The sequence below is a fragment of the Oncorhynchus tshawytscha genome, linkage group LG13 (assembly GCF_018296145.1).
Source record: "Oncorhynchus tshawytscha isolate Ot180627B linkage group LG13, Otsh_v2.0, whole genome shotgun sequence".
Lineage (NCBI taxonomy): Eukaryota > Metazoa > Chordata > Actinopteri > Salmoniformes > Salmonidae > Oncorhynchus > Oncorhynchus tshawytscha.
The window spans coordinates 37,639,321-37,665,762 of record NC_056441.1 but is presented as its reverse complement, the minus strand read 5'-3'; the positions used below and the strand labels follow the sequence as shown (position 1 = coordinate 37,665,762).

The window sequence follows — 26,442 nt, the reverse complement described above, 5'->3', positions numbered from 1 at the left end:
CACACGTCAACGAGTGTCTGCTTAGCCAGGCTCTAAAATAGAATTTCTGACGCTTGATGCGCTGCAAGTCCCGCCTCTCCCATCTCCTCATTGGTTTTTAGGAGCATATACCCACGTGGGTGATTGATTGATTGATATTTCAATCAAATGTATTCATAAAGCTCTTCTTACATCAGCAGATGTCACAAAGTGCTATACAGAAACCCAGCCTTAAACTCCAATGCAGATGTAGAAGCACGGTGGCTAGGAAATTCTCCCTAGAAAGGCAGGAACCTAGGAAGAAACTTAGAGAGGAACCAGGCTCTGAGGGGTGGCCAGTCCTCTTCTGGTTGTGCCGGGTGGAGATTATAACAGTACATGGCCAAGATGTTCAAACGTTCATAGATGACCAACAGAGTCAAATAATAATAATCACAGTGGTTGTAGAGGGTGCAACAGGTCAGCACCTCAGGAGTAAATGTCAGTTGGTTTTTCATAGCCGAGCATTCAGAGTTCGAGACAGCAGGTGCGGGACAAGGTAGCACGTCCAGTGAACAGGTCAGGGTTCCATAGACACAGGCAGAACAGTTGAAACTGGAGCAGCAGCACGACCAGATAGACTGGGGACAGTGAGGAGTCATCAGGCCAGGTAGTCCTGAGGCATGGTCTTAGGGTTCAGGTCCTCCGGGAAAGAGAGAGAATTAGAGGGAGCATACTTAAATTCACAGGACACCGGATAAGACAGGAGAATTACACCAGATATAACAGACTGACTCTAGCTCCCTAACACAAACTATTGCAGAATAGATACTGGAGGCTGAGACAGGATGGGTCGGGAGACACTGTGGCCCAGTCCAACGATACCCCCGGACAGGGCCAACCAGGGAGGTTATAACCCCCACACCACTAGAGGGATATCCGCAAACCACTTACTACACTGCGACAAGGCTGAGTATAGCCCACGAAGATCTCCCCCATGGCACGAACCCGAGGGGGCGCCAATCCAGACAAGAAAATCACATCAGTGACTCAACCCACTCAAGTGACGCACCCCTCATAGGGACGGCATGGAAGAGCATCAGTAAGCCAGTGACTCAGCCCCTGTAATAGGGTCCGAGGCAGAGAATCCCAGTGGAGAGAGAGGGGAACCGGCCATGCAGAGACAGCAAGGGCGGTTCGTCGCTCCAGTGCCTTTCCGCCCACTTTCGACCCCTGGGCCAGACTACACTTCATCATGGGACCTACTGAAGAGATGAGTCTTCAATACATTTTTATCTTTTTTGTGGCCTTTTTTTCTTCCCAATTTTGTGATATCCAATTGGTAGTTACAGTCCTGTCCCATCTCTGCAACTCCCGTTCAGCCTCAGGAGAGGCGAAGGTCGAGAGCAGTGCAGCTTCCGAAACACGACCCCGCCAAGCCGCACTGCTTCTTGACACTGCTCGCTTAACCCGGAAGCCAGCCGCACCAATGTGTCGAAGGAAACACTGTACACCTGGTGACCGTGTCAGTGGGCAGACCATTCTGTGAAAATGGAACTCTATAGGAGAAAGCCCTGCCTCCAGCTGTTTGCTTACAAATTCTAGGGACAATAAGGAGGCCTGCATCTTATGATCGTAGTGTACTTAGTTATGTACGGCAGGACCGAATCGGGGAGAGAGGTAGGAGCAAGCCCATGTAATGCTTTGTAGGTTAACAGTAAAACCTTGAAATCAGACAGGTGGAACTGGTAGAACTGGAGTAATATGATCACTTTTTGGGGGTTCTATTCAAGATTCTAACAACCATGTTTAGCACTAACTGAAGTATATTTAGGGCTTTATCTGAGTAGCCAGAAAGTAGAGCATTGTAGTAGTCTAATCTAGAAGTGACAAAAGCATGGATTTGTTTTTCTGCATCAGATGAACTGAGGACCACACTCCAGTCCGGTAGTGGTAATGCACCTTAAATTGGTTGCCAACCACCATATAAAGTCCAAAGAAACCTGAAGGAGGAAAGATTATGTTAAACGAACTCGGTTTACCCTTTTATCTGTGGATTAATTGTCAGAGTAGAGGACCTTGCGCATTTCAGGTAAAGTGACAACCCAATGTTTATATCCCAGGACAAATGAACTAGCAACAGCAAGCTAGCTAAATGGCCAGAGCAGCTACATCCAGCCATTTCAGATGCTAAATGGCCAGAGCAGCTACATCCAGCCATTTCAGATGCTAAATGGCCAGAGCAGCTACATCCAGCCATTTTCAGATGCTAAATGGCCAGAGCAGCTACATCCAGCCATTTTCAGATGCTAAATGGCCAGAGCAGCTACATCCAGCCATTTCAGATGCTAAATGGCCAGAGCAGCTACATCCAGCCATTTCAGATGCTAAATGGCCAGAGCAGCTACATCCAGCCATTTCAGATGCTAAATGGCCAGAGCAGCTACATCCAGCCATTTCAGATGCTAAATGGCCAGAGCAGCTACATCCAGCCATTTCAGAAGCAATGTTTTTCTTCGCCCTCTGCAGCACTGTAGCCAAAGAGGGGTTCTCTACAAAGCAGGCTGTTCGGTGTTAGTGTAATGGAAGACATTAGAAAGGCGATTACAAGGTTCTTACAGACACCGCTACGCCCTACACACTCATGCTTTCACATCAGTCCCAGCTTGGGGAGTTTGAAAGGGCTAATCGGTGTGACTTCGAGGCGTGTGTGTCTTAAATTGTGTGCGTTGCGTGTGTGTGTGTGTGTGTGTGTGTGACACCCAAACCCACCATCTATTCACCATTCAGGCTTTACCCTCCAGTCAGACACGGTTACATCGTTGAGGCTGGGGCCGGGTTGTCTTCACAGCCACATTCATGTATTATCTAACCGCAGTGCATTAGCAGTAGGATAGGGAACGGCAGTGATGAATATGATGGTGATCATAATGGGAAGAGAGAGCGTGCTGAAGGTGATAATGTAGAAATGTTGTTGGGGACCCGGTGACAGAGGGGAGAGCAGCGCTCAACTGATTTCATACACATTACCACTCGGAGCTCTGGCATGGCAAGTGGAAAATGAACCCCAGTGAGAAAGAGTGGAAATAGAGTGGAAATAGTTTGTGTGCTTGCCCGTACTAATGGGCACGTGTGCTTGTGCGGTGTGCGTGTAGTCACTCTCTCACGCTCTCTTTTTCTACCGGTCTTTTCCCCGCCTGGCTCTCTCCCTCTCTCCGTGCCCCCCAGTCCCAAATTAAATGGAGTTGTGTAATAAGAAATTGTCAGGAGCTGTTAACACGCGAGAAAGAAGGGAGGAGATGACCGAGTGAATTGGAGAAGGGGGAAAAAGGTCGAGGGGTTGACCAGCTCGGTGCCTGAAGAGAGATTGGACAGCATGTGTTGGTTCTGTACTGACTAGCTGGTCCAGTTCCATTGACCATATGTTCAGCTTAGAGGCTCAACATCATGTGTTTGTGTTCAGCCTTACAGCTCTGCTGAGTCATCAAATCTCGCCTTCTAAAATCGGTCTCTCTCTCTCTCCCTCTCTCTCTCCCTCTCTCCCTCTCTCTCGTGCTCTCTCTCGTTCTCTCGCTCTCGCTCTCCCTCCCTTTGGCTTTCTTGAACTTGCTCTAGCTCTTTCATATGCTCTCCTCTTTCTCTCCTCTCTCCCCCTCCCTCTTTCCTCCTAGTCCTCGCTCACTCTCTCTCTCTCCCAGAAGACATAATTAGCTTGAATGTATGTACCCCATGCCGCTAAATCATTATCAGCACGTTACAGCAGTTTTAAAACATACACCAACTGATATAATATTACTGTGTAATGTGTTTTTAATGCATATTTATCTTTTTTTCTCAGCGTGTCCCCCTGGCTCGTATAAGATGTCATCCAGACAGCAGGAGTGTTTTCCGTGCCCGGCCAACAGTGTGGCTGAGGAGGAAGGATCGGTGGTGTGTGTGTGTGAGGAGGATCACTTCAGGACCCCCCTGGACAACCCCTCCGCCCCCTGCACCCGTAAGACGCGCGCATACACACCTGTTCCTATGCAACTCCTCATCTGACTATATCACTCTGTCATATCACCTCTCCTCTAGCCATGTAACCCTGTCATTCCTCTTCTCAGTCTCTCTCTCTCTCTCCTTCACTTTCTCTCTGACCATAATCCCTCCCCCTCCCACTGACTTTGTCCCTTCAACCCTCCTCACCTTCCCTAACCTCATCACTTAATTATTCCCTCTCCCTCCCGCTCTCTCTACCCCATCCCTCCATCCATCAGGTAACCCAATCCCACTGTCCTTCACCCGTCCTTCACCTTATCCCTCTATCGTTTCCCTATTCCCTTCATACTTCACCCATCAGTCCTCCACTCAACCGAAATCTTCCCTCTAGCCTTCCCCCACTTGGTCACCCAATCTCTTTTCACCCCCTCCTCTCCCCCCACACTCCCCCTCCAAAGACGCACATACATTCAAGGCCAATTCCATACCATATCGCCAGGGGCAGCCGTATTGATCTAACCCTCTGCAGTGTTGATGGTTAAATACACACACGCCACCTGATTTAATCCTCCTAATAAGCTTCTTGAATAATATGCTCTATAGTGTACCAGACAATAAAACACAGAGGGCAGAAATGGTGTGTGCTCATTCGTGGCTCGGATCAGCTCCAGTTTTTTATTTTTATAGCCCTGTAATTAGAAGGTTTAATCACGATATTGATTCCCGGTGCTTTCATATCGATCAGGGGCAGTCGGGGATAGCATTTATAGCTCTTTAATTACCACATTTAATTACAATATTGATTCCGTAATTGTGACCATCTCCTGATTCCACCAAGCTATTGTGTGGAGAGGTGGAGACAGGCAGATGGGAGGACAGACAGATGGAGAGGGGGAGGAGAACTGAGAAGAGTTGTGAAGGAATGATAGATGGGAAGAGTGAGATTAAGAGGAACTTTGAGAGAGCGATGGAAGAGAAGGAGAGACGAGGCTATGAAGGCCCGGCTGTGTGCGTACAGGTATGTGTTAATGAATAAGTGAAGGTGGGCTGCTCGCTGATGAGCACGTCACACACCACAGCTGTGCCCCACTTCTGGCCACACGCCCATTACCGTGTTACATAACCCCACTGAGAGAGCATTCAGTATACACCCACTGACGCGTTTATCGCCCCTCTACACCTGCACGTTCATTATTACCACAGAAATAGTGTACATTGTCACTTTCCCACAAGTGTTTCTCTCTCACACACACACACACACACACCGCCATCAATATCCTTTAATGGACCAGTACCTTTTATGTTCCGTTCATGTGTTGAAACATGCACAGTTACAGCCCCACGTCATTAGCGCAAGGCGTTGAAAGTGACCGTTCTGCGTGCGCATGAGTGGGGTTGACCATTGTCAGAACCTCCTACCAGATGAAGAGAAGAAGCTATGTAGGACTATTGAGATGCACCCGTCGTATTTCACCTTTTGATAACAGAGAGGATTCTCATTCCGCGAGCACGAACCACCTTTTCTGTGGCGACTCATATTTGCGGTTTGTAAACAAGGCATTTGTTCCAGCCATGACTGTTGACTTAAATAACTAATAGGCAGTCCTTTATCTCTCGCTCTCATACACAGACACACACACACACATACACACGTATACACACACACACACACAGTATTACACTTCACCATCACTAATAGATTTCCCGCCATTTTATTTCTCAATCCGCCGTAAGATGAGGTGGTCGGTAGATCAGGGACTGTCTAGAAATCGCATGAGTGAATAAAGATGGTCGGCGAGCAGCATATTATACGTCTCACTTACGGCTCCTTTGTTCCGTCGTCATAAACACACACATTTCATCTAGACCAGGCAAGCTTTAGTTGCTTTGGCTAGTCTTATTTTCTCTGTTCTTCTCCCCCCCCCATGCATCACCCATAATCCCTTTCTCATCTCAATCCTATCAAGGTATTACGTAGGCATCGTAGCCAGATGTGTGCTAGCGCAATGACACCACGTAGCTACCATTCTGGGGCGGGCTACACTTTGAGAGTGGGACTACAGAGGGAACTGTTCCGTAGTAATTGGTTGCCACTGGTTTTAATGCTGAATTCAAATACATTCCCTCATACTGATGTCTGATGTACTGGTGCCTAGTCTGTTACGTCCTCACTTTTCTGCTTTGCTGCACGGTATATCGCTGTTATCTTGGTCAGGTCGTTATTGTAAAAGAGAATGTGTTCTCAGTGACTTACCTGGTTAAATAAAGGCAAAATAAAACCTGCTGTGGCACTGTAGGTAGTAAGTACATCATACAGAATAATCATATGTCATAGAAATGCCTCACACTTTTAAACATCATACGGGGGGGGCCATAAGACGAGCACTAAATGTGACTTTTTCTCCCTCCCAGGCCCCCCCTCTCCTCCCAAAGACTTGGTCTACACTCTCAAGCAGTCCACCATGATCCTGGAGTGGAGCACGCCAACAGACACGGGCGGCAGGGGGGACCTGACCTACAGCGTGGGCTGCCGCCGGTGCCTGGGGCTGCAGTGTGAGCCGTGCGGGGCCAGCGTGGGCTTCATGCCCCAGCAGAGTGGGTTGACCGAGCGCACGGTGACCGTGGTTAACCTCATGGCCAACTCCAACTACACGTTGACGGTCGAGGCCCTCAATGGCGTATCAGAGCTTCTGCCCAACAAGAGGTTCTACACACAGGTCAACGTGTCAACTAGCGTGCCAGGTCAGTGGAAGTTGTGTTCACACACAGTCTTGCATAACTAACCTTGTGGGGACACAATTCAGTCCAATTCAAAATACTATTTTCCCTAACCCTAACCTTAATCCGAAAACCTAACCCTAAAACTAACCCTAGCTCCTAACATTAAATCTAATTCTAACCTTAACCCTAAACCCCCTAGAAACAGCATTTGACCTATGGGAGACTAACAAAATGTCACCAGTTGGTCAAATTTTTGTTTGTTTACTATTCTTGTGCGGACATCACCCTGATTCTCGTTCTTTACCCTCAAAATCAGAAACACCACGAACGTCTGAGGACAAAGGAGTGCTCAAAAGCACACTGTACACAAACTCTGAACTGATGACACACACACCCTGGGCTCAGCAGCGCCCCTCTCCTCTCGGCGCTAGCTAAAAGATTCCCGTCATCACGGTGTGGCCATCTCATATTCATCCACACCCTTCACAAAGCCATTAGCCAGAGGCTTTAAAAAAAGCACTCAGCAAAGTGTCCCTGTCACACACACCCAGCAACCCCCCCCCCACCACCACCGACCCAGACTCCATACATTCTCACACATTTGATGACTCATGTTTATTCAACTTGTCTGCATTCGCCGGCTGATATTTCACAAACATCGACCTGCTGTGGGGAAAAAGGAAAAATGAAGTGTTTCATTTGCATATGCAGAGGAAAGACGAAATGGAAGCCCTCGAAGTGAGAGTGTGTTTTGTACTCTAATTGTTAATTAGTGAAAGCAAATGCAATGCGTTATGAATGGAGCTTGTATTAATGCACATTTGGAAATGGAATGCCAGCACTTTGGATGTTCCACGGTGGGGCAAAATCAACTCACACACACACACACACACACACACACACACACACACACACACACACACACACACACACACACACACAGTGAAGTCATTAAGGAGAGCTATCACGATGGCTTCTTCACACCAAATGTTTTACTCCAATATTCATGATTTGGTAAAGGAGCAGGTATGTCTTTGTGGTGTATTTGTGTGCAAGCTTGTGTGTGTGAGCTTGTAAGGGAGTGTGTGTACTGTACGTGTGTGCGTGCGTGCATGAAAATGTGTTTGTTTGGGAGTGTGTACTTGTGTGCGTGCCTCTGTGTGTGACCATGCTCTAGATTCTAGTGCTGACCAATTACAAAATGGAGGTTGTGTAAGGGCATGGGGGGGGTATGGGGGGAGGGCTTAGTGAGTGTGTGTGTGTGTGTGTGTGTGTGTGTGCGCTGGATGGTACCAACAGTATGGATGCTAGATGAATGCTGGATGGGGCTAAATCCAAGGGTCACGGAATGGCCTATATCTGCATTTTTACAAAGATTCACTCAGTTATCCTCATAACCAGGGATGTTAACTAGTCAACTTTCGGTGAAATTCTATGTTTTTTTGGGGGGGTGGCTGTAAGCGAACAAGTGATGTGCATTTGGAGCAATACTGGTTGCTGTATCCAAGGCTCAGCCAATCGTTTACATAACAGCAGAATGCAGCGCAGCACGTGACTGAAGAGAGAAGAGACGACCAACTTACTAGTTACAGCATCAGCACGAGACTGAAGAGAGAAGAGACGACCAACTTACTAGTTACAGCATCAGCACGAGACTGAAGAGAGAAGAGACGACCAACTTACTAGTTACAGCATCAGCACATGACTGAAGAGAGAAGAGACGACCAACTTACTAGTTACAGCATCAGCACGAGACTGAAGAGAGAAGAGACGACCAACTTACTAGTTACAGCATCAGCACGAGACTGAAGAGAGAAGAGACGACCAACTTACTAGTTACAGCATCAGCACGAGACTGAAGAGAGAAGAGACGACCAACTTACTAGTTACAACATCAGCTGAAGAGAGAAGAGACGACCAACTTACTAGACTGAAGAGAGAAGAGACGACCAACTTACTAGTTACAGCATCAGCACGCGACTGAAGAGAGAAGAGACGACCAACTTACTAGTTACAGCATCAGCACGAGACTGAAGAGAGAAGAGACGACCAACTTACTAGTTACAGCATCAGCACATGACTGAAGAGAGAAGAGACGACCAACTTACTAGTTACAGCATCAGCACGAGACTGAAGAGAGAAGAGACGACCAACTTACTAGTTACAGCATCAGCACATGACTGAAGAGAGAAGAGACGACCAACTTACTAGTTACAGCATCAGCACGAGACTGAAGAGAGAAGAGACGACCAACTTACTAGTTACAACATCAGCACGCGACTGAAGAGAGAAGAGACGACCAACTTACTAGTTACAGCATCAGCACGAGACTGAAGAGAGAAGAGACGACCAACTTACTAGTTACAACATCAGCACGCGACTGAAGAGAGAAGAGACGACCAACTTACTAGTTACAACATCAGCACATGACTGAAGAGAGAACAGACGACCAACTTACTAGTTACAACATCAGCACATGACTGAAGAGAGAAGAGATGACCAACTTACTAGTTACAGCATCAGCACATGACTGAAGAGAGAAGAGATGACCAACTTACTAGTTACAACATCAGCACATGACTGAAGAGAGAGACGACCAACTTACTAGTTACAGCATCAGCACATGACTGAAGAGAGAAGAGATGACCAACTTACTAGTTACAACATCAGCACATGACTGAAGAGAGAGACGACCAACTTACTAGTTACAGCATCAGCACATGACTGAAGAGAGAAGAGACGACCAACTTACTAGTTACAGCATCAGCACGAGACTGAAGAGAGAAGAGACGACCAACTTACTAGTTACAGCATCAGCACAGACTGAAGAGAGAAGAGCACGACTGAAGAGAGAAGAGACGACTTACTAGTTACAGCATCAGCACGAGACTGAAGAGAGAAGAGACGACCAACTTACTAGTTACAGCATCAGCACATGACTGAAGAGAGAGACGACCAACTTACTAGTTACAGCATCAGCATATGACTGAAGAGAGAAGAGACGACCAACTTACTAGTTACTGCATCAGTATGCGCTCTGGAAAGACAGCTTGCCAGTTACAGCAGCACGTCCCCTGAATGATAAGGAAGAGGTAACATTAGGTGAGAAGCCTGACCACGGAGACGGGGGTGAGAAGGTTACAGCAGCACGTCCCCTGAATGATAAGGAAGAGGTAACATTAGGTGAGAAGCCGGACCACGGAGACGGGGGTGAGAAGGTTACAGCAGCACATCCCCTGAATGATAAGGAAGAGGTAACATTAGGTGAGAAGCCGGACCACGGAGACGGGGGTGAGAAGGTGATGAAGCGTACTTCCGAAAAACAACTGGCATTTGGAAAATTTGAGGTGAGGGAGAAGGTGTGAGGGAACAAGTATTAGTATCTCGCTAGCTGGATCAAATTCTCTGTTAGCTAGCCAGAGTAATGTTGAGCAACATTAGCCAACTTAACGGATCAAATAATTGAGTATATGATTGTGAAAATTAGCTTGCTAGTAAAGTCAGACAGCTAACGTTACAACATCAGTATTCGACTCTGTGTTTCACAGAAAGTATTTTACTCTAGTGACAATATTAAGGAAATTAGAAGGGGGGTTCGGCAAGGCCATTTCTTGCCTGACGAAATTCTCCCCCCCCGCGCCTTTTTCCTTAATTTTGTGGCTAGGGTTAGGTACTTTCTGTGGCACATATCAGTGTCAAATACTTTCTATAGAACAAACTTCACATCAGGATAGGCAACCAAAATGAATAATTCATGTATGTGTGTTATATTATACAGAGGGTGTAAAATGTAGGCAAGTAATAAACATTTCAGAACATCTACTAGTCGAATAAGACATGGGAGAGATGATAAGACATGGGAGAGATGATAAGACATGGGAGAGATGATGAGTTGAAACAAATGGCCAAACTAAAAACTGCAGACATGACTAGTGCCTCCCCCGCGATCAAAGGACACAAATAAAAAATAGCTTTCTGCTACTAAGATCAGTGAAATGTAGGCTAAACTGACAACAGAGTGAAGAGCAGAAGTCTCAACAAGCAAGCAAGTCGCAGCAATGAAGAATGGAGTGCGTGCGTGTTTACGCGAAGGGGGGGGTTCTGTCAGGGGGGAGATTTTTGGCACAACATCGTTCCTCAAGTTATAACGTGTCAGTTGCTTACTGGACCCTGGCAATCTGTGTGAAAATAGTTAACTCGCTAACGAACTAACAACTATCTGTTAACTAATGTTTTCCCTCTACAGTATGTGGTTCATTTTCAGAATGAGAGAATTAGGTGAAAATGAGGCATTGCTTGTTAAACAAGTGGATTCAGGGATCAAGTGTAGCTGATGCCGGGCCAGGCTTAAGCTGGATGCCACTATAGAGGTGAAAGGAACACCACACACTTTCCCCCTTTCAATACCGTGGATAAAAAGGGGTATGCCAGGTGTACTCTGCCTGAAAGAGATCAATTATGCCAACAAAGGGTATCATGCTCTGCTGGCACATTGTAGAACAGATGTCCACAGGCAGTAAGTGTATAATGTGCAGTGTAGCTCAAATATATTGTTTTTGTTGTGTTGAACTTCACAGTAACACGTGTGAGTGAGGGGGATTATGAAATGTTTTTACTCTGTGAACATAATTTTTGCACACATGTAGTCTTGTGCACTTGATCGATGTCTATAGTGGCCAGTATAATATAGCATTGTTTCATTCTATTTCTACTTTTAAGATGTTTTTTTCCCAAGTGCAATATGTGTGTGTTGTCACAAGCGCTGTATTATAAAGGCTGTCATGGTCACAAGCGTTCTATTATAAAGGCTGTCATGGTCACAAGCGCTGTATTATAAATGCTGTCATGGTCACAAGCTTTCTATTATAAAGGCTGTCATGGTCACAAGCGCTGTATTATAAAGGCTGTCATGGTCACAAGCGCTGTATTATAAAAGCTGTCATGGTCACAAGTGTTCTATTATAGAGGCTGTCATGGTCACGAGCTGTATTATAAAGGCTGTCATGGTCACAAGCGTTCTATTATAAAGGCTGTCATGGTCACAAGCGTTCTATTATAAAGGCTGTCATGGTCACAAGCTTTCTATTATAAAGGCTGTCATGGTCACAAGTGTTCTATTATAAAGGCTGTCATGGTCACAAGCGTTCTATTATAAAGGCTGTCATGGTCACAAGCGTTCTATTATAAAGGCTGTCATGGTCACAAGTGTTCTATTATAAAGGCTGTCATGGTCACGAGCTGTATTATAAAGGCTGTCATGGTCACAAGCGCTGTATTATAAAGGCTGTCATGGTCACAAGCGTTCTATTATAAAGGCTGTCATGGTCACAAGTGTTGTATTATAAAGGCTGTCATGGTCACAAGCGCTGTATTATAAAGGCTGTCATGGTCACAAGCGCTGTATTATAAAGGCTGTCATGGTCACAAGCGCTGTATTATAAAGGCTGTCATGGTCACAAGCGTTCTATTATAAAGGTTGTCACGGTCACAAGCGTTCTATTATAAAGGCTGTCATGGTCACAAGTGTTCTATTATAAAGGCTGTCATGGTCACAAGCTTTCTATTATAAAGGCTGTCATGGTCACAAGCGTTCTATTATAAAGGCTGTCATGGTCACAAGCGTTCTATTATAAAGGCTGTCATGGTCACAAGCTTTTTATTATAAAGGCTGTCATGGTCACAAGCGTTCTATTATAAAGGCTGTCATGGTCACAAGCGTTCTATTATAAAGGCTGTCATGGTCACAAGCTTTCTATTATAAAGGCTGTCATGGTCACAAGCATTCTATTATAAAGGCTGTCATGGTCACAAGTGTTCTATTATAAAGGCTGTCATGGTCACAAGCGCTGTATTATAAAGGCTGTCATGGTCACAAGCGTTCTATTATAAAGGCTGTCATGGTCACAAGTGTTCTATTATAGAGGCTGTCATGGTCACGAGCTGTATTATAAAGGCTGTCATGGTCACAAGCGTTCTATTATAAAGGCTGTCATGGTCACAAGCGTTCTATTATAAAGGCTGTCATGGTCACAAGCTTTCTATTATAAAGGCTGTCATGGTCACAAGCTTTCTATTATAAAGGCTGTCATGGTCACAAGCTTTCTATTATAGAGGCTGTCATGGTCACAAGAGCTGTATTATAAAGGCTGTCATGGTCACAAGTGTTCTATTATAAAGGCTGTCATGGTCACAAGCGTTCTATTATAAAGGCTGTCATGGTCACAAGCTTTCTATTATAGAGGCTGTCATGGTCACGAGCTGTATTATAAAGGCTGTCATGGTCACAAGCGTTCTATTATAAAGGCTGTCATGGTCACAAGCGTTCTATTATAAAGGCTGTCATGGTCACAAGCGTTCTATTATAAAGGCTGTCATGGTCACAAGCGTTCTATTATAAAGGCTGTCATGGTCACAAGCGTTCTATTATAAAGGCTGTCATGGTCACACGCATTCTATTATAAAGGCTGTCATGGTCACACGCATTCTATTATAAAGGCTGTCATGGTCACAAGTGTTCTATTATAAAGGCTGTCATGGTCACAAGCGCTGTATTATAAAGGCTGTCATGGTCACAAGCGTTCTATTATAAAGGCTGTCATGATAAGAAGCGTTTTATTATAAAGGCTGTCATGATAAGAAGCATTTTATTATAAAGGCTGTCATGGCTAACTGCAATATTAGTGTAGTTTTGTTCTCAAGACTTGAGTGTCATTTGCAGTAAAGTCTAGGCAACAAATAACATTGGATTGCTTTCTTTACATTTTTTAGCTGTGAGTTAGTTTCACATTAACCACTTTTTTTATTTTACACACAGAGACTGATCATGTTCTTTGTTGTTTAATTAGTTAACCTGCATTTCCCCCTAGCAGGGATTTGTTTACATGTTTCAGTGCAAACTGCCTCAGCAGTTTGCATCCCTGCATAACTCAACACACAAAACCTCATATATATATATATTTATATATATATATATATTTATATATATATATATATATCTTCTGACTAGTACTATATATATAGTACTAGTCAGAAGTTTGGACACACCTACTTTACACACCTACTTTATATTGACTATTTTCTACATTGTAGAATAAAAGTGAAGACAACTATGAAATAGCAAATCATGTATTAACCAAAAAAGTGTTCAATAAATATATTTGAGATTCTTCATAGTAGCCACCCTTTGCCTTGATGACAGCTTGCGCTCTCTTGGCATTCTCTTAACCAGCTTCATGAGGTAGTCACCTGGAATTAATTTCAATTAACCGTGCCTTATTAAAAATGAATTTGTGGAATTTATTTCCTTAATGCGTTTGAGCCAATCAGGTTTGTTGTGACAAGGTAGGGGTGGTATACAGAAGATAGCCCTATTTGGTAAAAGACCAAGTCCATATTATGGCAAGAACAGCTCAAATAAGCAAAGAGAAACAACAGTACTTTAAGACACGAAGGTCAGTCAATACGGAACATTTTAAGAACTTCTAAAGTTTCTTCAAGTGTAGTCGCAAAAACCATGCACTATGATGAATGGAAGACCCAGAGTTACCTCTGCTGCAGAGGATAAATCCATTAATAAATGCTTCAGAGTTCAAGTAACAGACACATCTCAACATCAACTGTTCAGAGGAGACTGCGTGAATCAGGCCTTCATCAGGCCTTCGGCAAAGAAACCACTACTAAAGGACACCAATAAGAAGAAGAGACTTGCTTGGGCCAAGAAACACAAGCAATGAACATTAGACTGGTGGAAATCTGTCCTTTGGTCTGATTTTTGATTCCAACCGCTGTGTCTTTGTGAGACACAGACTAGGTGATATGATGATCTCTGCATTTGTGGTTCCCACCATGAAGCATGGAGGAGGAGGTGTAGTGGTGCTTTGCTAGTGACACTGTCTGTGACTTATTTAGAATTCAAGGCACACTTAACCAGCATGGCTACCACAGCATTCTGCAGCAACCTTTTTTTGTTGCTACATGATTCCATATGTGTTATTTTATAGTTTTGACGTCTTCACTATTATTCTACAATGTAGAAAATAGTACAAATCAAGAAAAACCCTTGAATGAGTAGGTGTCCAAACGTTTGACTAGTACTGTGTGTGTATATACAGTGGGGAGAACAAGTATTTGATACACTGCCGATTTTGCAGGTTTTCCTACTTACAAAGCATGTAGATTCCATCTGAAGTTTGGAATGGGAGAAGGTCATGTGGTCTGATGAGACACAAATAGAGCTTTTTGGTCTAAACTCCACTCGCAGTGTTTGGAGGAAGAAGAATGATGAGTACAACCCCAAAATTACAGACCTGTACATGCTTTGTATGTAGGAAACACTGCCGATTTTGCAGGTTATCAAATACTTGTTCTCCCCACTGTGTGTGTGTGTGTGTGTGTGTGTGTATACACCGGTTGGCTGAACACACATAAACACTGAACACACACACACGCCAAGGGAAAGCACTCACTCGTTATGTCGCACAGAGAGATACAAACTGACAAGTGTGCAAATGCTGAGCGAACGGAGGCCTTGAAGGCCTCCTCAGCTCAAGGCCAGTTGCATTCCGTATCGCCACTTCCGGCGCTGACAGAGATGGCCGCCTCGCTTCGCGTTCCTAGGAAACTATGCAGTTTTTTGTTTTTTTACATGTTATTTCTTACATTAGTACCCCAGGTCATCTTAGGTTTCATTACATACAGTCGAGAAGAACTACTGAATATAAGATCAGCGTCAACTCACCATCAGTACGACCAAGAATATGTTTTTCGCGACGCAGATCCTGTGTTCTGCCTTACAAACAGGACAACGGAGTGGATTCCATGCAGCGATCCAAAAAAACGACTCCAAAAAAGAGGGAAACGAGGCGGTCTTCTGGTCAGACTCCGGAGACGGGCACACCGTGCACCACTCCCTAGCATTCTTCTTGCCAATGTCCAGTCTCTTGACAACAAGGTTGATGAAATCCGAGCAAGGGTAGCATTCCAGAGGGACATCAGAGACTGTAACGTTCTTTGCTTCACGGAAACATGGCTCACTGGAGAGACACTATCCGAGGCGGTGCAGCCAGCGGGTTTCTCCACGCATCGCGCCGACAGAAACAAACATCTTTCTGGTAAGAAGAGGGGCGGGGGCATATGCCTTATGACTAACGTGACATGGTGTGATGAAAGAAACATACAGGAACTCAAATCCTTCTGTTCACCTGATTTAGAATTCCTCACAATCAAATGTAGACCGCATTATCTACCAAGAGAATTCTCTTCGATTATAATCACAGCCATATATATCCCCCCCCAAGCAGACACATCGATGGCTCTGAACAAACTTTATTTAACTCGCTGCAAACTGGAAACGAATTATCCTGGAGGCTGCATTCATTGTAGCTGGGGATTTTAACAAGGCTAATCTGAAAACAAGACTCCCTAAATTTTATAAGCATATCGATTGCGCAACCAGGGGTGGAAAGACCTTGGATCATTGTTACTCTAACCTCCGCGACGCATATAAGGCCCTGCCCCGCCCCCCTTTCGGAAAAGCTGACCACGACTCCATTTTGTTGATCCCTGCCTACAGACAGAAACTAAAACAAGAGGCTCCCACGCTGAGGTCTGTCCAACGCTGGTCCGACCAAGCTGACTCCACACTCCAAGACTGCTTCCATCACGTGGACTGGGACATGTTTCGTATTGCGTCAGATAACAATATTGACGAATACGCTGATTCGGTGTGCGAGTTCATTAGAACGTGCGTTGAAGATGTCGTTCCCATAGCAACGATTAAAACATTCCCTAACCAGAAACCGTGGATTGATGGCAGCATTCGTGTGAAACTGAAAGTGCGAACCACTGCTTTTAATCAGGGCAAGGTGTCTGGTAACATGACTGAATACAAACAGTGCAGCTATTCCCTCCGCAAGGCTATCAAACAAGCTAAGCGTCAGTACAGAGACAAAGTAGAATCTCAATTCAACGGCTCAGACACAAGAGGTATGTGGCAGGGTCTACAGTCAATCACGGACTACAGGAAGAAATCCAGCCCAGTCACAGACCAGGATGTCTTGCTCCCAGGCAGACTAAATAACTTTTTTGCCCGCTTTGAGGACAATACAGTGCCACTGACACGGCCTGCAATGAAAACATGCGGTCTCTCCTTCACTGCAGCCGAGGTGAGTAAGACATTTAAACGTGTTAACCCTCGCAAGGCTGCAGGCCCAGACGGCATCCCCAGCCGCGCCCTCAGAGCATGCGCAGACCAGCTGGCCGGTGTGTTTACGGACATATTCAATCAATCCCTATACCAGTCTGCTGTTCCCACATGCTTCAAGAGGGCCACCATTGTCCCTGTTCCCAAGAAAGCTAAGGTAACTGAGCTAAACGACTACCGCCCGTAGCACTCACATCCGTCATCATGAAGTGCTTTGAGAGACTAGTCAAGGACCATATCACCTCCACCCTACCTGACACCCTAGACCCACTCCAATTTGCTTACCGCCCAAATAGGTCCACAGACGATGCAATCTCAACCACACTGCACACTGCCCTAACCCATCTGGACAAGAGGAATACCTATGTGAGAATGGTGTTCATCGACTACAGCTCGGCATTCAACACCATAGTACCCTCCAAGCTCGTCATCAAGCTCGAGACCCTGGGTCTCGACCCCACCCTGTGCAACTGGGTACTGCACTTCCTGACGGGCCGCCCCCAGGTGGTGAGGGTAGGCAACAACATCTCCTCCCCGCTGATCCTCAACACTGGGACCCCACAAGGGTGCGTTCTGAGCCCTCTCCTGTACTCCCTGTTCACCCACGACTGCGTGGCCACACACGCCTCCAACTCAATCATCAAGTTTGCGGACGACACAACAGTGGTAGGCTTGATTACCAACAACGACGAGACGGCCTACAGGGAGGAGGTGAGGGCCCTCGGAGTGTGGTGTCAGGAAAATAACCTCACACTCAACGTCAACAAAACTAAGGAGATGATTGTGGACTTCAGGAAACAGCAGAGGGAACACCACCCTATCCACATCGATGGAACAGTAGTGGAGAGGGTAGCAAGTTTTAAGTTCCTCGGCATACACATCACAGACAAACTGAATTGGTCCACTCACACAGACAGCATCGTGAAGAAGGCGCAGCAGCGCCTCTTCAACCTCAGGAGGCTGAAGAAATTCGGCTTGTCACCAAAAGCACTCACAAACTTCTACAGATGCACAATCGAGAGCATTCTGGCGGGCTGTATCACCGCCTGGTACGGCAACTGCTCCGCCCTCAACCGTAAGGCTCTCCAGAGGGTAGTGAGGTCTGCACAACGCATCACCGGGGGCAAACTACCTGCCCTCCAGGACACTACACCACCCGATGTTACAGGAAGGCCATAAAGATCATCAAGGACATCAACCACCCGAGCCACTGCCTGTTCACCCCGCTATCATCCAGAAGGCGAGGTCAGTACAGGTGCATCAAAGCTGGGACCGAGAGACTGAAAAACAGCCTCTATCTCAAGGCCATCAGACTGTTAAACAGCCACCACTAACATTGAGTGGCTGCTGCCAACACACTGACAATGACACTGACTCAACTCCAGCCACTTTAATAATGGGAATTGATGGGAAATGATGTAAATATATCACTAGCCACTTTAAACAATGCTACCCTATATAATGTTACTTACCCTACATTATTCATCTCATATGCATACGTATATACTGTACTCTATATCATCGACTGCATCCTTATGTAATACATGTATCACTAGCCACTTTAACTATGCCACTTTGTTTACATACTCATCTCATATGTATATACTGTACTCGATACCATCTACTGTATCTTGCCTATGCTGCTCTGTACCATCACTCATTCATATATCCTTATGTACATATTCTTTATCCCCTTACACTGTGTATAAGACAGTAGTTTTGGAATTGTTAGTTAGATTACTTGTTGGTTATTACTGCATTGTCGGAACTAGAAGCACAAGCATTTCGCTACACTCGCATTAACATCTGCTAACCATGTGTATGTGACAAATAAAATTTGATTTGATGATTTGATTTGATTCTTAGACCTGAGTTTTGAGATCAAAGACCCAAGTCGTCAATGCCAGGAAGTAGCCTTAACCTTTTACCTAACTCAAGTACTAAAGACGTCAAGCAGGGGTGGCAAACTAATTCCATGGAGGGCCTAGCGTGTGCTAGACAACCAGGTGAGGGGATTTCCTTACTAATTAGAGACCTTAATTAATCAATCAAGTACAAGGGAGGAGGGGAAATCTGCGGACACTCTGCCCTCTGTGGAATGAGTTTGACACGTGACGTGGAGGCTGCCAGCACTCCAAAAGGCTCCCGTCTCGTCTGTCTTCCGTGCCACACACCTCCAACTACAACGACGCTTGTCTTTTTCTCGATCTCTTCCTGTTTTCTACCTCCTTATCACTCTCTCCTTTTCCCCCTCTCCCATTGTCTGCACTCTTTTTTTCATTCGTTCTTTCATCTTTTCTGTTCTCCCTTCAGTCCTTTTCTGTGTCTCATACCCCCCTCTCTCTCTTTCTAACCAGCCCTACTAATTTAGACATAAATCTCCCTGGTCCAGAGAGTGGAACTGGGGGCCTTTCTCATTGTGTGCTTCTCTGAGTGCTGCCCGCCTGGGGCCTTTATACATTAAGAAGGAGAGACGTTATAAAACGCTGCCAGTTTATGCCCTGTGCATATTTTAGGCTAATCCACTCTGTAGAGCTGCTGCCTCTAGTCCCCACACAGCCAATAAACTATACGGCTGTGCTCTCTCCAAGGTTAGAGACCAACATTCTCTGCAAGCCATGTGTAGTCTCTCTCTCTCAATGGCTGTCACAGCTTAGAGTTGATGTATGGCTATTATGGGCTGTTAGCGGCCATGTCCTTCTGTTTGTTGTCGCGGGGATTGAGTGAGTTGGACAGCGCCATATTCCTGTGGGACGTTTATGGCGAGGTGTATGGGCGTTTTGCACGTGTATTAGAAGGCCTGCATTATCCACGCGCCATTGACACACTTCTCCTCAGATCCCCAACCAAGCATGACCAAACCCCTGATGCAATCCGCTCCCCTTGAAGGTTAAGCGTGCTAACGCCCTTTGTGTGTCCTGAGACAATACCCCATAAAAGCCCCCACTGACCTTTATGAGAACTGCATTACTGACTGAGCACAGACTTCTTACTCCTTTTTCCACTCGCGCGCGCTCTCTTCTCTCTCTCTCTTTCTCCTCCCCATCCCCCTCTCTCACGTGCAGCTGTAACGTATTCGGGCTTGTTGTGCTGGCTAAGCCTGTTAGCTGGAGGTGGGGGCGCAACGCTTTGGTGTCCGCTACTGCTCTAAACTAAAATAGGGGTGTTTAGCCTTGTGTGTGTGTGTGTGTGTGTGTGTGTGTGTGTGTGTGTGTGTGTGTGTGTGTGTGTGTGTGTGTGTGTGTGTGTGTGTGTGTGTGTGTGTGTGTAAAGCACACACAGTGAAAGTAGAGTCTGTAAACTAGCTATGAACTGGGGAGCGGTGCAAGGGGGCCTGTCCCCTGAAAGCCTCCAAAGGAATGCACACACCCTGACAGAAAGGATTTCCCATGAATGGAGAGGGAGAGGGGGTTTATCGGTACGCCACAGACCCTCAAGGGGGGGCTGGGGGTATAGAGGATTGGATGGATGGAAGGGTGTGTGAAGAGCGGGAGTTGGGTAAATGGGGATCATTCCTGCCCAAGGGGCTCATGGGACCCATTATCCAGCTGTGGGTTAGGGGTGTGTGGGTGTGTGTGTGTGTGTCCATCACGCTTTAATTGTGTGTGTGTGTGTCATTTGTGTATGAGAGTGAGAGAAGGTAATGTCTGTCATATGTATTAGGTCACGCTGGAAGTGTGCGTATGTCGATTGCGTGTGTGAGCGAGAAATGTCACGCGTGTGTACAAGTGTACATAATCCGCCCTGAGGATGCCATTGTGTAGGATAGGCTATTGCGCAACACCCATCGATATTTTCCTTTTCTATTGTTCAGATGAACTAAATGATCTGGCGATCTGGTTATGAAATGTCATGCTTATTATAAATCCATAGCCCTATTCGGACAGGACTAGGATTAGGTCACTAGAGACATTGGTTATGTAATTATCATCATGCGTGTTATTCCAGATGACGATTCGCACGGGATTTGTTTTTCCAAACTTCCCCCTGTAAAATATATATATATATATTTTTTAATTTAATTAAATTAAATTAAATTGAGTCTTATGATGGTTTTAATTCTAGGTGTGATTTATATTTCAATATGTCTAAATGATAAAAGGCTGGACTGATAACTCGTGCCTGGCCGACTGTATAGATGTCCCCATTTTAATATTTACAGTGAAGAATTGTGATCATAATCGTTATTTTAGCGGTAGTTGTCATTTCCCAAAATGTTTTAAATGTCGGTCATTCGCATTAAATGTGTGCGCAGAACTTTTTTGTTTTAAGCGTCAATTTATCTAAAGCAATTCTTGTTTTCTTGCTCAAACTGCGAGCAGCACCTGTCAAATCTCTGTCATGTCTTGGAAAACACAGGGATGTCGTTTCGCGTGGGACTAGTAGAATATTGTCAGAGGACCTTGGAGTTCTACCATCACCCCCAAAGATGGAGGTTATTCTGTCTGGAATTGTTCATCTACCGCCATGTAAAAATGACTGACGTGGCAGATTTGCACAGAACAAAAATGATGGATGGGGTGTTTTTGTGCTCGTGCACATAATTACGTTCCCCGGCCTCCCCCAGTAAAACGAATCCTGTCTGAATAGGGCTGATGTTTATCCTGAAATAGACTATTAAATGAGAGAGCCCATGTTGTTGATACACCATAATGTGTGTCTCCTCGCTGATGTCAATGACTAAATGGGCAATGGAAACGCCTAAGAAAGCTGATAATTGAGCATGTGACTTGATGGTGAGAGCCCAGTATTAGAATCACTGCTGTCCCTTTTTTAATTATAGGCTTATTGTTACTTTGTGGATTTAAAACCACAATGTTTTTATTTATTTAACCTTTTTTATTTATTTAACTAGGCAAGTCAATTAAGTACAAATTCTTATTTACAGTGCCCGCCTACCGCGGTCAAACTCAGATGACACTGGGCCAGTTGTGCGCCGCCCTATGGGACTCCCAATCAAGGCCGGATGTGATGCAGCCTGGATTCGAACCGGGGACTGTAGTGACGCCTCTAGCACTGAGATGCAATGCCTTAGACCCCTGTGCCACTCGGGAGCCCAATATAGTCCTTTTACAGAGTTTTTTTTGTTAAAACCACCAAATGTCGGCTTTTTACCAGATTCAAATATATTCACATGAACTGTAGCTGATCAAATTTCTGTAGGCTGTATCTACAAAATTCTGCCCATATGAATGAATTTGCATTATGCCATAATCTAAAAAACAGCCATACATTTTTTGATTCTAATAAGACTCATAAACAAAAAAAGAAAATGCTACAGGCCAAACACAATGAAACTCGAGGTATTGTAGCCTACAGTGCACAGTGGGTTCTGTACGCAGCGTTGTACCCTCACAGATGCGTTTTGCTCGACAAAAAGCCACGTAAGCCCAAATCCCCCAGCCCCAGAGCGGTGGCCTCTCCAGTTGTTGAGCTCCTCAGTGGCATGTTTAAAGCCCTTTAGATGAGGGGAAGAGGAAAGCGGAGAGTGGGGGTCGGGGGGCTGGGATTGACATTTCAATATCTTCAGAGGATTTATTCGGCCTGCTTTAGATTCCCTGGTCCCTGTGGAGATGCATGGTGGCTCAGCGCACCTCTCCGGGAATCCTCCTGAGGGGAGGGGGAGGGGGGCAAGATCACAAGAGGAGGACAGGAGATGGAGAGGACAGGTAAGGCAGGAGGTGGAGAGAGGACATGGGTGGTGAGGCAGGAGGTGGTGAGGCAGGAGGTGGAGAGGAGGTGAGGTGGAGAGGAGGTGAGGAGGTGAGGTGGAGAGGAGGTGAGGAGGTGAGGTGGAGAGGAGGTGAGGTGGAGAGGAGGTGAGGTGGTGAGGCAGGCAGGCGGGTGGAGAGGAGGTGAGGCAGGCAGGCGGGTGGAGAGGAGGTGAGGCAGGCAGGCGGGTGGAGAGGAGGTGAGGCAGGCAGGCGGGTGGAGAGGAGGTCAGGCAGGCAGGCGGGTGGAGAGGAGGTGAGGCAGGAGGTGGAGAGGAGGACAGGCAGAAAGTGGTAAGGAGAGGTGAGGTCAGAGGAGGACAGGAATTGAGGTCGGAGGCGGTGGATAGGAGGAAAGGAGGTGAGGCAGGAGAGGAGAGAGGAGGACAGGAAGTGAGGCAGGAGAGGAGAGAGGAGGTGAGGAGGACAGGAGGTGAGGAGGACAGGAGGTGAGGAGGACAGGAGGTGAGGAGGACAGGAGGTGAGGAGGACAGGAGGTGAGGTGGAGAGGAGGACAGGAGGTGAGGTGGAGAGGAGGACAGGAGGTGAGGTCGGAGGCGGTGGATAGGAGGAAGGAGGTGAGGCAGGAGAGGAGAGAGGAGGACAGGAGGTGAGGCAGGAGGGAGAGAGGAGGTGGAGGAGGACAGGAGGTGAGGTGGAGAGGAGGACAGGAGGTGAGGTGGAGAGGAGGACAGGAGGTGAGGTGGATAGGAGGTGAGGCATGAGGTGGAGAGGAGGACAGGAGGTGGAGAGGAGGTGGAGGCAGGCAGAGGTGGAGAGGAGGTGAGGCAGGCGGTGGAGAGGAGGTGAGGCAGGCGGTGGAGAGGAGGTGAGGCAGGCGGTGGAGAGGAGGTGAGGCAGGCGGGTGGAGAGGAGGTGAGGCAGGCGGGTGGAGAGGAGGTGAGGCAGGCGGGTGGAGAGGAGGTGAGGCAGGCGGGTGGAGAGGAGGTGAGGCAGGCGGTGGAGAGGAGGTGAGGCAGGCGGTGGAGAGGAGGTGAGGCAGGCGGTGGAGAGGAGGTGAGGCAGGCGGTGGAGAGGTGAGGCAGGCGGTGGAGAGGAGGTGAGGCAGGCGGTGGAGAGGAGGTGAGGCAGGCGGTGGAGAGGAGGTGAGGCTGGCGGTGGAGAGGAGGTGAGGCTGGCAGGAGGAGAGGAGGTGAGGCAGGCGAAGGAAAGGAGGTGGAAAGGCGGTGGAGAGGGCAGGAGGTGGAGAGGAGGACAGGAGGTGAGGCAGAAAGTGGTAAGGAAAGGTGAGGTCAGAGGAGGACAGGAAGTGAGGTCGGAGGCGGTGGATAGGAGGAAAGGAGGTGGAGAGGAGGACAGGAAGTGAGGCAGGAGAGGAGAGAGGAGGACAGGAAGTGTGGCAGGAGAGGAGAGAGGAGGACAGGAGGTGAGGAGGACAGGAAGTGAGGCAGGAGGTGGAGAGGAGGACAGGAGGTGAGGTGGAGAGGAGGACAGGAGGTGAGGTGGAGAGGAGGTGAGGCATGAGTTGGAGAGGAGGACAGGAGGTGAGGTGGAGAGGTGGAGAGGAGGATAGGAGATGAGGTGGAGAGGAGGACAGGAGGTGGAGGAGGAGGTGAGGCAGGAGGTGGAGAGGAGGTGAGGCAGGCGGGTGGAGAGGAGGTGAGGCAGGCGGGTGGAGAGGAGGTGAGGCAGGCGGGTGGAGAGGAGGTGAGGCAGGCGGGGTGGAGAGGAGGTGAGGCAGGAGGTGAGGCAGGCGGGTGGAGAGGAGGTGAGGCAGGCGGGTGGAGAGGAGGTGAGGCAGGCGGGTGGAGAGGAGGTGAGGCAGGCGGGTGGAGAGGAGGTGAGGCAGGCGGGTGGAGAGGAGGTGAGGCAGGCGGGTGGAGAGGAGGTGAGGCAGGCGGGTGGAGAGGAGGTGAGGCAGGCGGGTGGAGAGGAGGTGAGGCAGGCGGGTGGAGAGGAGGTGAGGCAGGCGGTGGAGAGGAGGTGAGGCTGGTGGTGGAGAGGAGGACAGGAGGTGAGGCTGGTGGTGGAGAGGAGGACAGGAGGTGAGGCAGGAGGTGGAGAGGAGGTGAGGCAGGCGGTGGAGAGGAGGACAGGAGGTGAGGCAGGAGGTGGAGAGGGGAGGGCAGGAGGTGGAGAGGAGGACAGGAGGTGAGGCAGAAAGTGGTAAGGAGAGGTGAGGTCAGAGGAGGACAGGAAGTGAGGTCGGAGTCGGTGGATAGGAGGAAAGGAGGTGGAGAGGAGGACAGGAAGTGAGGCAGGAGAGGAGAGAGGAGGACAGGAAGTGAGGAGGACAGGAAGTGAGGCAGGAGGTGGAGAGGAGGACAGGAGGTGAGGTGGAGAGGAGGACAGGTGGAGAGGAGGATAGGAGGTGAGGCATGAGGTGGAGAGGAGGATAGGAGGAGAGGAGGTGAGGAGGACAGGAGGTGAGGTGGAGAGGAGGACAGGAGGTGAGGCATGAGGTGGAGAGGAGGACAGGAGGTGAGGTGGAGAGGATATGAGGAGAACAGGGGGTTTAGTTTATTAGGATCTCCATTAGCTACGGCACATGCAGCAGCTACTCTTCCTGGGGTGCACATAAAACCACGTCCATGAAAAAGTGACTCTCACAAAATAACTAATTTCCTGGTCACAGAATGGAAAGAAATTAAAATTCAATGTCTTTGTAACCTCTTTCTCTCCCTTTTGAGGTGTGTGTGTGTGCCAAGCCTTTTGGGTCTCTTAATGAAAAGTGATGGGCTTGGTGAGGCTTCAGCGACCACCAAATGAATTGAGTCTTCAAGCAACTTCTCATGACTGAGGCCCGGCCACTTAAGACGCTTTGTCAGCCAGTGATGAGAATTTGAATTGGTTAGCTTGGCTTATTATCAGGGTCTATGAGGATGCACTTTAGTGTCTGCACACATGGTACTTTGAATGGATGTTTTTCTGTTCAGTATTTTGCAGTCATACACAAACACATAGACCACACACAGTCACGGACAGACATACACACCATCACAAACACACACACATAGACCACACACAGTCACGGACAGACATACACACCATCACAAACACACACACATAAGACACGCACGCACACAGTCACAGACTGAAAAGACACACACCCTTGGTTAAACCGAGTAACACGCTGGGCTGGAGGGCTCCTTTTGAACGGAAGTCTCTACAGCGCAATGACTCAGTCTCCAGGCAGAGAGCGAGAGAGGTGAAAACCCATTTTTCATCTCGGTGAAAGGAGAGGAAATTTGAAGTTGTTTCGTTCAACCCCTCCCCTCTTTCATTTTGGCCTCCTCACAACTGTTAAGATCTTCATTGTGCAGCTGTCAAAAACAAATCACATTGTATTGGTCACATACACGTATTTAGCAGATGTTATTGCGGGTGTAGTGAAATGCTTGTGTTCCTAGCTCCAACAGTGCCGTACTATCTAACAATTCACAGCAATACACACATCTAAAAGTGAAATTATGGAATTAAGAAATATAGAAATATTACAACGAGCAATGTCGGAGTCCGGAGTTTAAATATATAAACGTCCCTTTTTCAGGACCCTGTCTTTCAAAGATAATTGGTAAAAATCCAAATAACTTCACAGATCTTAATTTTAAAGGGTTTAAACACTGTTTCCCATGCCTGTTCAATGAACCATAAGACAGGTCCTCACCGGCAACAACGTTGCCTACGGGCACAAACCTACCATCTCTGGACCAGACAGGACTGACAAAAAGTGCTCTTCACTGAGTTGCAGCTTCACTGAGTTTCCGAGTCGCAGTTTTGTCTCACCAGGGATGATGGTCGGATTCGCGTTTATCGTCAAAGGTATGAGTGTTGCACCGAGGAGTGGGATCGATTTGGAGGTGGAGGGTCCGTCATGGTCTGGGGCGGTGTCCCACAGCATCATCGGACTGA

The 26,442-nt window shown here is 47.2% G+C and overlaps 1 protein-coding gene across 1 annotated transcript in view; it reads left to right on the top strand.

Moving 5' to 3' along the window:
* The window catches only part of LOC112266037 (ephrin type-A receptor 7-like), a 216,247-nt gene that overhangs the window by 151,899 nt on the left and 37,906 nt on the right, over positions 1-26,442 (top strand). Inside the window, exons 4-5 of the mRNA XM_042295710.1 lie at positions 3,797-3,952; positions 6,349-6,678. Coding sequence (XP_042151644.1) covers positions 3,797-3,952; positions 6,349-6,678 — 486 coding nt within the window. The remainder of the gene's footprint in view (positions 1-3,796; positions 3,953-6,348; positions 6,679-26,442) is intronic.